The sequence below is a fragment of the Micropterus dolomieu genome, linkage group LG11 (genome assembly GCF_021292245.1).
Source record: "Micropterus dolomieu isolate WLL.071019.BEF.003 ecotype Adirondacks linkage group LG11, ASM2129224v1, whole genome shotgun sequence".
NCBI classification, from domain to species: Eukaryota; Metazoa; Chordata; class Actinopteri; order Centrarchiformes; family Centrarchidae; genus Micropterus; species Micropterus dolomieu.
This window is the reverse complement of record NC_060160.1, coordinates 7,483,527-7,499,281: the sequence shown is the minus strand read 5'-3', so window position 1 is coordinate 7,499,281 and position 15,755 is coordinate 7,483,527. Positions and strand designations below refer to the sequence as shown.

Below are 15,755 nucleotides of genomic sequence, written 5' to 3'. Positions count from 1 at the left end.
ATCTTGGTCTCATCAGACCACAGGATCTTATTTATCACCATCTTGGAGTCCTTCAGGTGTTTTTTAGCAAACTCCATGCGGGCTTTCATGTGTCTTGCGCTGAGGAGAGGCTTCCGTCGGGCCACTCTGCCATAAAGCCCCGACTGGGGGATTGCTGCAGTGATGGTTGACTTACTACAACTTTCTCCCATCTCCCGACTGCATCTCTGGAGCTCAGCCACAGTGACCTTTGGGTTCTTCTTTACCTCTCTCACCAAGGCTCTTCTCCCCCGATAGCTCAGTTTGGCCGGACGGCCAGCTCTAGGAAGGGTTCTGGTCGTCCCAAACGTCTTCCATTTGAGGATTATGGAGGCCACTGTGCTCTTAGGAACCGTAAGTGCAGCAGAAATTTTTTTGTAACCTTGGCCAGATCTGTGCCTTGCCACAATTCTGTCTCTGAGCTCTTCAGGCAGTTCCTTTGACCTCATGATTCTCATTTGCTCTGACATGCACGGTGAGCTGTAAGGTCTTATATAGACAGGTGTGTGGCTTTCCTAATCAAGTCCAATCAGTATAATCAAACACAGCTGGACTCAAATGAAGGTGTAGAACCATCTCAAGGATGATCAGAAGAAATAGACAGCACCTGAGTTAAATATGAGTGTCACGGCAAAGGGTCTGAATACTTATGACCATGTGATATTTCAGTTTTTCTTTTTTAATAAATTTGCAAAAATTTCTACATTTCTGTTTTTTTCTGTTAAGATGGGGTGCTGAGTGTACATTACTGAGAAATAAAATGAACTTTTTAGATTTTTGGAAAATGGCTGCAATGAAACAAAGAGTGAAAAATTTAAAGGGGTCTGAATACTTTCCGTACCCACTGTATGTTCTGCATAGAACAAGGAGAGGAAGCGAGCCGAGCATTGAGTGCTGCCTTGCTCGAGTGAAAACATTTGTAACGCTTAGTTTAATGATCGTGGGAAATTTTAGTAGTGACGGTCGTGAATGCATATAGAGGAAACACTGAGCTAATTTGTGGATTGATTGGCCATGGCTGACATCTCTCCTGAATTTTCTATGTGCCACACCTTGTGAGCCACTTTGTACAGTGCAGCATTGAATGATCAAGATACAGCTAAAACAAAGTTTCTTCCCTGTCGGCTTACACTACTATTACTTTCCATTCCATTTTTGTATGTCAACATGATGGCATCTGATTAAGTGAGGTAAGGTCTGACTTTGCCTTAAACATTACAGGCTGACTGACATAAGCAGCATGTTTTACTTCTACAACTATTGATATCCATATTAATTTAATCCACGGCTTGAACTGCTTAACCCCTCGTTTTTCAAACTGGCTCAGCCTCAGACCTTTAAAGCCCCTACATACACACACATGCAGCCCATCTGCATAGGTGTTTTATGTTGCCTGGTTAGACCTTTTCTATGGACTGCGTGGGCATGTACAAACTGCACTTTACTGACAGCTCTCTCGCTCTCCTGTTAGTTTTGTTGCACCTGTTAGGGTAAGACAACATACACCTCTTTATCATTATTAGCACATAGAGTTTGGTGACGTCATGACTCTCAAATTTGTTCCTGTTTATCCTCCATTTTGTGTGACTTTGTTTGAACCAAATAAAGGTGGAACAAAACAGCTTCCACCTGACTAGAGGGAATTGAAAACACCTGAGTGGAAACTTTGAACTATCCCCGCTACTCTATGCACACTTTTCAACTATTAGAGTAGTTCATGTAAACTGCTGGGTTTGAGTTAGACCCAGGAGCACTGCAAAAGAGGATTTTACAGTCTTGTAAGGAGGAAAAAAAACAAATCGACTTATGTCATATTCTCATATGACAGAGATGAAAAACATCCAGAGGATTTTAAGGTGTAAAGCTCAAATGTTAAATCCAAAAAACAGCACAAAGATCCTTTCAAAAATATTTTTGATTAAGTTTTATGTCCTTATTAGACAGCTAACAGCAGAAAGATGACAGGAGAGAGAGAGAGACATAGGTTTTGCTGTTCCCAAGGCCACCTTTTTGCTAAATAGATACTGCTCAGTTACCCAACAAATATGCTATTGTTAAAGAAAAGAGGATCAAAATATCTTACACCTGACTGAATGACTTGACAGGACCTTTTAGAAGAACACAACTTCCTCTTCCTCTCACACAGCTTTACCAGTATCAACACTCTTCATTTCACTCTTTATCTGCTACTTCATTGTATTTGACATGTCCAAACTAGATCATCAGGTAGTCAACTTGATCATCTGCAGATGCCGCCGCCCTCGCCAGATAAATCCAGCGATGACAAGAATAGATCACTTCTGCCCCATTTTCTGCTGTTCTGTCCCAGGTGTCTGTCAAATAAGGACTTTCACACGAAGAAACTGTGGCGACTTTCAAAAGCCCTCATCATTATTATCAGAGTTTCATCGCTTTTTTTGTGTGTGTGTGGATAGTTAACGACTTGTTCTGCATTATTGATGACGGCAGATATAAGCAATGAATAATGCACCAGCCACTTAGCTTCTGCGTGTAGTAGATGGTTTCATATGGGATCTTGTTAAACACGGAGGAGTATCACAATCTGGCCAAATCTTAACTCTTCCAGCGTGTTGGAAGATGTAAGAGCTTAATTTTTAACAACAGAAAGTCTCCCAAGGCGGTAAATATTATCAAGTCGCCTGCTTAATATTTCAAACTGTAGCCTATTCTCTGAGGGCTGCAGCAGTGCGTGTAAACAACTTCAACCTTTCATGTTAGAGTCTCTGGTTACTGATACTGTAGGGGGAAACACAATCACTAATCAAGCTGTTAAAAATTACACTCATTTTCACTTTCTTTGATCGGAGAGCTTTAGTGCAAGTATTTTTTGTTTGTTTGTTTTTTTTGGTGTTTTCTTTCACTAGAAGTCGACCTTACCCTCAATTTATGCCTGTTTACCAAATGACTGTGAATTACGCACAGGATTAAATAAGCCTAAACACTGTATAAAGAATACTAGAGAAAGTACTTAACACTAAAGCTCTGAGAATGAGCTGGGCACTTTCTCTGACAGGTAACGCAGCTTTTTGAAAGTAGGTTATGGGAACTCAAAATCTACATCTGGTGTGGAAATGATGGAACATTTTGTGGATGTGTTTTTTAATTAGCCTGAAGAGAAATACTTTTCCTTTCCTGCAGCTTTAAGAGCTTAGCTGTGACATTACACCTACCTCCTCTTTTCCTTGCACTTCCCACTTCCTAGTGGGGGCTTTAATCCAAATTGGCTCTGACGCCTCTGTGATATCCTCGCTTTCCTCTGACAGATTGGCTAGTTCACTCGGCCGCAGAGAGAAAATGAAACGCGCTGAGTGGCCCTGGAGCTGCTGGTGAATTATTCATGCCATGCACGTGTTCCCACTTGGCTTAATTACTGAGATCATTAGTGCTCCCAAATAGCAGGGACATCCTAACCCCCCCACTACCTCAAAAAATCCTCTGTAGCCCATTGCAAACATTATAGCATTAATAAATTTAGACTCAACAAGCTTGAAGTTGCATTGCATTAATGTAAGTCGAGAATTGTTGAGCAAAAACTCAAAAAAGACCTTGTATACTTTATGGTTCTCCTCAATCATTCTAGAAATGATGGAAATCTTGCCCACATTTTGCTGCTCGCTAAGAGTTTGTAGTATGGTTTCGGCTGTGGCTCAGGAGGTCGGCGGTTCAATCCCTGGCACCTCCAGGCTACATGTTGAAGTGTCCTTGGGCAAGATACTGAACCCCAAATTCTGCCAGTTTGTGAATGTTAGTTTCTGTTTAAGCACTTAGGCTCAGTGTGTGAATGTGGGTGAATGCAAATGTAGTGTAAAAAGCACTTTGAGTGGTTGAAAAGACAAGAAAGGCGGAGCATTTACATTTGTACATAAAGGAGTGTAGGAGTGTAAGTAATGGATTAAACAATGTGTTTATCTGCTCTAAAGTAGGCTGCAAGTAGCATGTCTAGCTAACTAGCTTACTACCTGTAGCTACAACAAAGCTAAGCAAAGAGCAAGTTCGATTTGTGGGGTTATTGGTTACGTTACAAAAGAGTGATGTCTTTTGTTTTTAAACTTACCAAAAACAAAAACACAAGAGCAAATTTAAAAGGTATTGCTTAAGCAAAGTGTGTTTGTCTTCTATAGTGTAAACTGCAATCGTTAGCATGACTGGCTAAATAGCATACAGTAGTTACCTAGAATTATATTCAGAACCAACAAGCATATCATTAGCTAACTGCAGAAATAAGAAAAATCCTATTTTCAGGAGAGGTACTAGATGCTATGCCAGTTTATGGTAACATTAACAGCTCTCCTGCTCTATATTTTGTTTTGGGAGTGTAAAAAATAGCCAAACCCCTCAGTCCACAGTCTTAAAACTTTTTCTCTTGTGAAAGTGAAGCATCGAAAAACAACACATCAAAACGAGGTTCATTTTTATTTATATTTATAATACTGTATTTTCATTCTAAGGCTTACAAGCTTTACTCTGCAAGATCAGAACAACAGATCCTTTTTTGCATGTCTTTATGTGAATCCATCAGGTGAAGAAATGCTAACTTGTAGCCTCTCAATTTCAAAATCTCAAACTGGGATGCTGAAGTCTGTCTTTCCATATGCCGACCTGCCGGCCATGGCACTGTTGTCTTTACCAAGCAGGAAGTAGCCGCAAGCAGTGTAGAAATAAAACAGCCTCTAATTTCATGGCAAGTTTTGACCTGGTTTTGAAGACTGAGCTCTGCAGGCTCTCGAACAGTCACTGCGGAAAAACGCCTCCAGACAATCAAGTGCTTTTCATTTCATCTGCTCTGTCACTGAATGCACGCTGACCGTTAACTGGGTGAGGCGCGGCAGCTCCCTCAATGTCCATCACTGTATAACAGAGAGGAAAAAGGAGAAAACTGAGAGAGAAGAGAAAATGAGCTCAATTTAGGATAACTGGAAGGGCAGGTGTGAGTGACCTGGCTGATCTGTAATGAAACCACCAGAGCCAGACTTGAGTGTGATTGGCAGCATCTTAAAACGATGGGCACGACTTAGTGGTCCAAGTGAAATGGAGCTCACTGATTCCAGACTCAGAAATAGTCTTAGTCTAAAATGAGGCTGACCTGGATCCTAACACATCAGGAGGCAAGGGTATGAATTGTGTGCTTTTGTTTTTATGGTTTTGGTTTTGAATTAAACTTACATTTTAAAGTTTGATTATTACATCTTTGCTTCCAGTCTAAGAAAATGCCTTCATTCACGTTTGTACCCTCTCAGGTAAAATAGGAATAGTTTGACATTTTGGGTGGATGTGCTTTTTCGCCAAAAGTTAGATGTTAGAAGAGCGATACCAATCTCATTTCTGTGTGGTAAATATGAAGCTACACAACAGCCAACTAGCCAAGGTTAGCATAAAAACTGTAACAGGGACAAAGTGCTAGCCTGGTTCAAATTAGCACATAATATTTCAGTTTATGTGGATTGTGTCAACTTGTTAATCCATGCAAATAAAGTTAAAAAAACAACAAGTTGTGATATTACAAAAGTCTCTGAGCCTGGCTAAGAAATAGTCCTGCACATAACCCTCCCCATCAAACTGCAACTTGTCGTTTATACACTTCTGTTTTTCTACAGATTATGGAAATAACATAACTAGCTTGGCTCCCTCTGTCTCCAGTCTTTCTGCTATGCTAAGCTAACTATACCTGGATTTCGGGAAAACGTTTGGTAACATGTAAATAGATCCACTTATCCACCACAGAATTTTCAACACTATTAATGAATGTAGACCATGAAATGTTGTTGAGAGCTCGAAGGGAGACCTTTGTTACATACTGTTTCCAAAGGTTGAGAAACTTTGAGCTTCCATGCTCAAACTTTGGTAATCAATTAATCGTTTAAGCTATTTCAGCTAACCTGGGAAGCTTTTGCTCATTCCTGTGTCATAAATGGGAGAATTTGCTGTTATATATATCATTGTAATTTCAATAGCTTTTAGATGGTTGGACAGCAATTCAAAGACATCACCTTGGGCTCTGTGAACTTCTGACTTTTTCATTAGATTTTTTTACATTATATCGACTACCTGATTTGATAACACATTATTAGCTCTGAAATCCATCTCTTCAAAGGCCTTTTTGTTCTCAAAATTCTGTCAATAGGTTTTTGAGATCCTTGTGACAAACATTCAAACTAACATGGGAGAAAACATACGACTCTTTCATGCTCTCAAGTCTCTTGAGATGTTGAAATATGAGTCCCAAGTTAACAAAGAGGAAGTTTCTTGAAGTCCTACACAATCCAGAAAAGTTTACATTTCAGTCTTTGCTCAGCTGTTACCGGCTCAGACTGTCCCTTGGTGCAGTAGACTCATTTTAGCGGCAGCTGTCATGGTTTCCCAAACGTTGAGGTCAAAGGTCAGCTGCTGGCCCCCGCAGACAGTTTCCCACTTGAACGGCTCAGATGCCAGAAGCTGGGCTGATACAGAGTTGTTTTCAGTGTTTTCCACTGTATCAGCTAGTTCCAGATTTTATTGCTCTCTTCCAGAGTTGAAGTAATTTTTTTTCTTTTTCACATAACGCCTAACACCGTCTATTCCTCTCAGAAGACAATACGCTCCCCAAGTTGACGGTTGTTCACTCAACCAAACGTGTTTCCCACGGGGTCAGGCGTCCTCTCGCTCTGCCGCCCCTTTGTTCACACAACCCCGCTTCACATACATGAACAACTCCGTCCCTTTTCCCTTACTATCCAAACAGGAGCATTTCATTGCACACATTTAAAGCAATGGCATTTCCTGTCACATGCACTCTGCACTCTGCACTCTGCACAGCATGACCAGGGACTACAGTATAATCCAATAATAAAACCATGCAACAGTCAAGTACTTTATTGGATATAAACCATTTTAATGTTTTGTTGGAAATGTCATTTTGTGTGTGAGAATAAGGCAATTTGTCTCAGGGGTGAAAACTTTGACTCTTCAGAATGTCAGTCTCTCAGCGGCGATGAAAAGCAGCTTTGTTTCTAAATTCTATACTGAGTTCATCCAAAACTTGAAAACTGCCCAATTATGAGTTAGAAGATTTTCTCAGTATGACAGCTGTATAGGTTGTGTATGTGGCTAATGTTTTTAACTCTCTTTCCACTTCACCTAAATCACACAGCTCACACTATTGGTTTTCCTCTTGAATACTTTTGAATCGATCGACCTCTATGGCCAGAGGAAGAATTACCAACTTTAAGCTGTGCAACTAAAGATCTTTGGCTTCTAGAAAAACATTACCTAACATGTGATTTTGTTTGATACATATGGCCGGATTTCTGGTTATTTCTGGGGTTTTTTTCAAACTTAAATAAAAGCTTACTTCTAATAAAGTTAACATTAAACACATTATTCCAGAAATTGAGTAAAGTAATTTTGCCCATGGAGAACTATGTCATAAGCTCCACATAAACACGCTCTTCTTTACTCTATCGCCATTTTGATTAGACTCTATTCTGTATGGTGTCTACAATTTTACAGTATAGTTCAGTTTACATGCATCTTAAAGTTGTTGTTGTTATTGTTACTTCAATTCAGCACATTACATATAACTGCAGTGCTGCTACTGTATTTCTAATATCCTCTTTCTGTGCTCTCCACAGGGTCAGCTGTCTCAAGCTCTCAACGGCCTGTCAGACCGAGCCACTGAGGCCAAGGAGTTCCTGGTTCAGCTGAGAAACATGGTGCAGCACATCCAGGTACTTTAACACAAACACATGCAGACAACAACTACTTTACCAACTGCATCCAGCCATAAAATGCCTCCATCCCAGAAATAATGCACTGACTTGTCTTGGCAATTTGTTACCCATCTCTCATCCCCCTCTGTGATCCCAAACTGTCCACCACAGCACGTCACTGTAGTAATCGACAAATACAAGAAGGCTTATCGTACTATTTCACACTGTTCACATTTTGTAATCCCGGGCTTGGAGTATGTTCATTATCCAGCCACAGTGCTGCACGTGACAGGTGGAAAATGGCACTTTTTTAGAAATCAACATTTACTTCAATTATATTTTGTTGAAATCTGATTTTCCCTTGACTTTAATCAAAGTCACATTTTCAACACATCAGCTGTTAAATTAGAGTCAATTCAATAATGGATGTTTTAGCATGCATTGTGATAAACTCTGAAGTTGAACTAAAATATATTTATGATGACAGTTATTTCATTCGTGGACATTGCATCAGACGCAGACTGCCAGGATGTGAAGAACACAGGAAACAACAAAGGCAGTTACATTCAATGAGACTGATGCATCTCTCTAGTAACGGCAGAGCATTTCTCTGCTGCTTAACAAAGTTCTTTTAATTGTGTGAGCGAGAATAGTGACTTGAGTAAGGCAATATCGCTCTTTTTACATTCAGTGGTATCACGTGTACTTAGTGTAAGTAAGCACAATAGACCAGGAATAGATTTAGATGCTTGTAACCTTCTGCTCTCTGTGGTGACAAAGCTGCGGTCACCTTAAGAGGCTGATAAAGAAGGGAGGTGGGATTAAATGCCCTCAGTGATTATTGTGACGCAGTGGGATGATGCTCCACGGAGACCCATCGAGGTGAGTGGGAGCGGGAATTTGGAAAGTGTGAAAAGCAGCAATGCGTAATTGTACGTCCGTCACTCAGTCATCCCGTGGTGCTGATGCTTCATGATGATTTTTAGTCACCCACGTTGTATGATGGCGAGCTGCTGGAGGGAACATGTGAATGAAGATGCATTTTTAATCTCATCATCCCGTCGTTTAACTCAGGTTCTTAAAGCAAACATTACATGCTCTTTAAATGTAATCATCTCCATACAAGTCTGTGTTAATCCTGCTATTAAATTGATGTCCATGATTGCCTAAGGGACTCTGCATCACTCATTAATATCGCTTCTGCTTGTTGGTCAACATTAATTAAAATTTTCTGTATATTTTAACGCTTTACTCTGCCAGTATTGTGATTTTCCAGCCTTTGTCTGTTGTGTCACAGGAGAATGGAGTGGAGTTTGAGGCCTGTTTGGTGGCGCAGTGCGATGCCCTCATTGATGCCCTGAATCGACGCAAGGCCCAGCTGCTGTCTCGAGTAAACAAAGAGCATGAACACAAACTGAAGGTGAGTGAAATTTACTCATTTAGCTAACACTTTTATCCAAACAACTTACAATTGCTATATATGTCAGAGGTGGCATGCAGAGCAACTAGGGGTTAAGTATCTTGCTCAGGGACAAATTGGTGGTTGTGTTGCAGTGGGAATCAAACCCAGGTCTCCCACAACAAAGGCAGGTGTCTTATCCACTGACAATTGTAAGAATATTTTTAATGAATTAGGTATTTGAGTTGAGTTTGATGTTACAGTAGAAACAGTGGCAACTGGTGGCTTCCATACTGACTCTACTGACTGAACCGAAAGCAGTTGCTGCCTAGAGGGACAGAAATGCATCTCATTATTATATGAGATGCTTCAAAAATGGCTGGCAGTCATGTAAATTGTGCGTTATTTGTAGTTAAATTGGCCAAAATCCACAACTTACATAGACTCATTTGTTTCAAAAGGCATTTTAAATGAGATAAGCTAAAGCTATGTCTGCAGCTCTCCCATTTGAAACATTTTGTCATTACAAGTTTAAGATTCAGCACAGAATTAGTAATACGGACATAAAAATAGAATAAGAACCTTCAAAGATGGACATTTTTTAGCTGTATGCAGTGTTGGTGACAGTAAGATTTAGAAGGGAGATTCAGATTCAGACATGAAATACGATTGGAATTATTTCAGAGATTTAAAGTGGCACAAATGTATTTAAACCATCTGCAACACAGGGACAAAACTGAGAGATGGCTTCGACATGAGTGCAGGAGGAGGGAGAGATACATTTGTGCAGCATCCAATTTCACGCTTGGACGCTCTGTAGAATCATGGTCTCACATGTGTAGGTGGTTTGAGAAACACAGCTTGCGAGCATGCTCATACTCTCACACATTAACATACATATACACACACACGTTTTCCTTTCCTCTCTCCATATATGAAATATTTAGTTGTGAAGCATTTCAGGGATGGTGCCTCATAAATCACTCACAAATGGAAAAACTAAATAAAATAAATTCTAAAATAAAATATTATTCTCTACCAAGGAGGAGCTGTTCGGTCATTGGCTGTTCTATACGTAGTTTTCTATAGCAGTGACTCTAAAAGTCCTTGAGGGAGTTATTGGGAGTATTTTCACTACAATTCCTTACATAAGTAATACACTAACAAAATGTATGACTATTTTGGCCATGGGTTTCATACATTTTCTGTAATAAAACATCTAAAAGCAAGGGGTCCTTAATGTGAAAAGGTTTGAGAACCACTCCGGCACCTGAAGGCAGTTAGTATTTCAAATAAATTTGAATAGCTGCTTTTTCTTTGTGTTTTTGAGGTTTGCATTATGTCTTTTAAGGGTTTTGCAATTGCAAAGCTCACATCCTGCTGGAGTCGAAGATGTTTGTGACATTACCAGTCAACCAGAGACTCCAGGAAGTCACTGCTCCTGACCAAGACACAGGGGCAGATAACCCTTTTTGTACTAATTAAACAAACGTGTATAATGTGTTAATTAGTGGGACTTAGAGGTGCTGGTGGGCAAATTTACTTTTAACAGAGCCATGCCAGCTGATTATCCACATTTCTAGTCATCATGCCAAGATAAGCTAACCAGCTGCAGTTGGCGTACAAATATGGGAATGGTGTCAATCTTCTCATCTAACACTGGGAAATAAAGCAAAAAATTGTATTTCGTGACTATTGTCTGTCTATTATAAGCTTTTTCTGGCATTGGACCATCAGAAAATTGTGGCGAAGTGTTAACTGAATGCCTTGTCCATAACTAACTCTTTGATTTGCAAATATTTTTGCACTTCCTTATTTCAAGCCGTTTTAACATTTTTCTCTTAAAACTTTACTAGTGACTATACCCGTTTTGGTAGTAACAATTGATTAGATACTAGTTCTTCATTTTTAGTTACTAATAATTATTCTATAAGTTGCATATTTTTTCCATTGAAATCTATGGGGCTCTGCAGTTCAGATATCATAATCAGTTGTTACTGGTAACTAATGGAATAGTTTCTCGTAACTAATAAATAAAGTACTTGTAGCCAGGGTGTGATTTGAAGGGGGGGATTCGTGGGATTTCCCCCTTTCTGGTTTGTATATCGCTGCCTCTGCTGAATAATTTTAAAAATTATCCCCCCCCTCAGAGTGATCAATGCTACGTCACTAGTGATGCAACGGATCACAAAACTCATGGTTCGGATCGATCCGTAGTTTTGTCAGGGTTAAATTTATTTTAAAATATGCTACTTTGTCTCTGAAGCTGCCTCTTTCTCTCTGTAGATAATCCCCACTCTGGAGTCTTGCTCAATGTCCTGCCCATCTGATTGGTTACAAGTCAAGAAAAACAGACTATCAACAGTCACGAGACATCTGTCAAATCGCATTTGCTTGTAGCTTTTAAAAGTGTTAAAACAGCTTGTGAAACTTCTAAGATTTAAATCCAAGTTTAATGCCAAAGACGGAGATGAATCTAACCATACTAATATATTTTTTTAATCCCTCCTTCTGCAAAGTAACCAGGACAGCCCTGGAGGACCAAGGACATACTCTGAACAGTGTGTACCTTTCCCAGAATTTAGCTGGAAATATGCTCAACAAAACTCTCACAGCAGCTGAACAAACTGTAGTTGTTACATTCATTACCTGCAGTGTCACAAATGTCAAATTTACAGCAGCTATTACTTATTTTTGTTGCTTGAAGATGGAACTCACTGTGACAAGTTTACAGCTGCAGCCCTAAACTGCCACTGTTTACACTGTCCACAACTTTTAAAGCCCATAGGTGGCACAGGTTGGACTGGAACTGCATGTTCTGAAACTGCAGCGTCGCAGAGCTGCAGGGCCTAGCTTTGGGTGCCCTTGTGCACGATTAAAATGCAAAATCCGTTTTGTTTATGATTGATGGCCGTTAAGTGATGAATGGATGTTTATCGAGGGGCAGAGAAGCATCGGATGCATTCACACCTTCAAGATGGAGGAATTTTAATGTGCCTCAGTGCAGATCTGATCGCTCAGTGCCTCCATGTGTTGTTCACTGAATCCTAATGCCAGAAAGACACATTTCTCCACAACAGAGCTGATACTCTTTTTTGTGTTTTCAGTGTCGGTCTCTCATGTGTATCTGTGCTGCTTGCTTACTCTGCTTCTATAGGAGTTTCCCACAGAGTTTTCTTGTGTTTCTCATTTGCTCCTGGAGGGCAGAGTACCCAACTTTAGGTAGACATCAAAAAGGGGGGGAGGCATCGCTTGTTCACCGGAGTGCACCTCCAGTAATTGTAGCCCCTCTGACATTAGCAGTCAATGGGATGCTTTCTGCTTCATTAGCATGTGGCTCAGTGGCGGAAGTCATCCTGTAGCCGTAATTGAATGAGACAAATTTCTATCTCAGTGCACTCCTGATGATAACGTAGTAATTTGTGTATTTCCCAGAAGTAGCATCTCAGATAGGATTTATTTTCAGATGAAAAGTTGCATTGTTGCATGAAACAAAATGCCAGCTATGCATTTTATACGTGTCCAATTAAGAAACTAATGAAGTGCCCTGATTAACTCTGCAGATTCAGTCGCATGAAAGAAACCATAGAGAGCGTAGAAAACATAAAATCTGTTCATGTCTATTTAAACAGAGGCTGGACCAGCTGACTTGGTATCTCCCACGGAGCTACCTGCTGCTCTACTTTGGTCAATCATGCTGATGCCAAAGCCCAGTCGCCATGGTGACTGGGACATGTTGAGTTTGTTGTTTGAAGCCCCGGAGGTGAGAAGTAGTCCTTATATGCATGAGTCAAGTTCTGCAAATCAGGAAGACTGACCAATGTGTTTGTTTCAAGAGACAGCAGAGGCAGAAGGGAGTGTGTCACACTGAGTGGTTATGTTCATTTAGTTTTTATTTAAGTTTTATCTTCCCAAATGCTGGTTTAAAGTCTAATCCACATTATAACAAAATATAATTCGGGGAAGCCAGATGCAAATCTCTTTTCATATTTTAACTTAACTTTATAGTTTTTGTAGAAAACAATCAAATAGAAATGTTTTTAGTCTTAAAAAATATCTGTATTAGCCTTTAAACCTTGCTATGTGTAATGCTATGTGTCTAACAGTCAAATATAAAGACATAAAACCGAAGACATGACCTCACTGTCCTCATTTGTAGCTACTACAGCCCTACTGACTGAAAATTTCATACTTTATCTTATACTGGTAGAAATTTTCCAGACAGACAAATTTTCTTCCTTTCAGGCAGCCATTTTTCTGACTTTATGTCAGTAGGATATGTAACTTACAAAGATATAAAAGTTGTTTAATTATTAATCCATCACGGTGAAGTTTCCACATTCTTCTGTTTTTGTTAACAGTTGCTCAGAAAGATTTGGGACTGTGTATTCAGGAGCGAAAGTGTTGGAAGCTTATATCTGACTTTTGGGAACAGAACAGATTTGGATTTAGTCAGAAAATCAAGAACATAATGATAACACTTAGTAAACATGAATGTTATAAAAGGAAAATGTGACTTGCATCATAAACTTACCATTTGGCAGCAGACACAGAAGTCTCAGATATCTGAGCTTTCCACAGCACTTACAACAATACACTAACAATAAGAGTCTTTACGGGAATAGTTTTGAGTAGGTTTCTTACCAAGCATTAGGTCAGAAGATCAGAGACCACTCTGATGTCTGTTCATATGAAGCTACAGCCAGGAGACAGTTAGCTAAGCTTAGCATCAAGATTGGGAGCAGAGGACAATAACTAGTCTAAGGGGAGATGTGCCGGATAATTCCTTGGCCAGACAGAGTGACTTCCTGGAGTTTCTCTTGGTTGGCTGGCAACCTCACTGTGATAATAAGACTCCTCTCAGTTTTTGGATTACACAAACAAGATAATTAGTTAATTAGTTAGCTTTGGAGATGCTGGTAGGTGTTTTTCAAACTTTGGACAGAGCCAGGATCGCTGTTTCACTAGTCTTTATGCCACGGTAAGCACCAGCATAGTGCTTTAATTTGGAAAATTAATTAAATATGTACAAACCGAGGCACACTGCCTCTGCTATCAGTCCCTCTCACTGAATTTCATCTGGGAGATCTGAGCTCACAGAGTCAGCAGTGAACTGACGAGGGATTCTTCTGAGGGCTGATTAGAGAAGCACAAAATGAATCAGAAATGCTCACTCCAAACTTTGCCACTGGATGTTTTGTCCTCCGGACACCCAACCAGGGTTGTTTAATGAGTACAGCTGCACTGAGGCTATTTTTATTTCCACTATAGTGATTTGCTGTCCTCCCTGTTGACTTGTCGTCATCTGAATAAGTGTGTTGCTCCAGGGATTCCTGCTCCCCAGGGTCCTCTACTTTCAAATACTCAAACACAAGGAACAGTTTGGACTGTACAGTAGCTCAGAGATGAACTCAGGAAATATGAAGAACACTGGAGGCAAATATCAAGTTATTTATTCTCTCACTGTGAACGACAGCTCCTATTGACGCAGAGAGGATCAACATGAAATATTAAGACTGTTGCTGAATTCAGTATCAGGGCATTATTCATCAGTACTTTTGTGCTTTCTTTGTAAAATGCTTGTTTGAATAATTCACTGTTCTGTCAGGAGAAGACTCAACAATTTTAATATTTTCGTCACCAATGAATCTGCCAATTACTGTCTTGATTAATAAATTAATCATTTATCTAAAAATGTCAGAAAATAGTAAATAATTTCCATTTCAGTTTTCTGGACTCCAATTGAGAAGCTATGATTAGGGATTTTAGGGAATTTTTACTTGACTGAAAATAGTTGCGGATAATTTTTCTGTATATTGCCTAATTGCTTAATTGACTAATTGTTTAAACTCTAATCATTTTAATAATTTATTGAGCTAAAAAAAAAAGTTTTGGCTAAAATGTGGGAATTTGCTGTTTTTCTTTGTTTTGTATCATTGTAAATTAAATTTATTTGTGTCTTAGACTTTTGGTCAGAAAATAAAACAATTACTTTAAAAAAGACCTCACGGATGAGTCAACAATGAAAATAGTCCTTAGATGCAGCCCAATGGCTGTCGTTTTACCCCTGCTCCTTTTTAGCATTGACTTTCTTGTTATGTTTGCATCAAGGAAGTAAAACTTACTGTTGCATTTTCTCTGCATCCGTCTGAGTTGGAGACACATTAATGCCAAGCAGGAAACGCCCTGATCCTCGCTGACAGCTGAGTGTATGTGGAAGTGGCACTTGTCACTTTATCTGACCATCACTACAGCATGTAACATATAGCACAAAGCAGAAAGTGATTTCAGTCCCTTATTGTAACAGTTTGATTCCCATCACAGCCCCTCTTGTATTTTGTCTTGCTCCTCTCCTCTCTTACTGTCCCTCCATTCCTTAACCTCCTTTCTTCCTCTCCTCTTTTGCCTCAGTCCAATTCCCTTTTCATAATCCTCTTCCTCCTTTACTCCAATCTTTCACTTTCCTTTCCCTATCTAGCCCTCTTAGTATCAATATATCGTCTTTATGCACGTCCATAATGTCACACTGTTATAGATTGACTGTATCCCTGTTTACTATGTGCTGCTGTAAAGGCACAGGTTAAGAGGCAGCATCTACAGTATCTTACAAGGCCAAAAGTGTCGCAGTAGCC

The 15,755-nt window shown here is 39.7% G+C and overlaps 1 protein-coding gene across 1 annotated transcript in view; it reads left to right on the top strand.

Annotated features, from left to right (window-relative positions):
* The window catches only part of trim9 (tripartite motif containing 9), a 45,145-nt gene that overhangs the window by 10,271 nt on the left and 19,119 nt on the right, over positions 1 to 15,755 (top strand). Inside the window, exons 2-3 of the mRNA XM_046062304.1 lie at positions 7,647 to 7,742; positions 9,022 to 9,144. Of these exons, the coding sequence (XP_045918260.1) occupies positions 7,647 to 7,742; positions 9,022 to 9,144 (219 nt within the window). The remainder of the gene's footprint in view (positions 1 to 7,646; positions 7,743 to 9,021; positions 9,145 to 15,755) is intronic.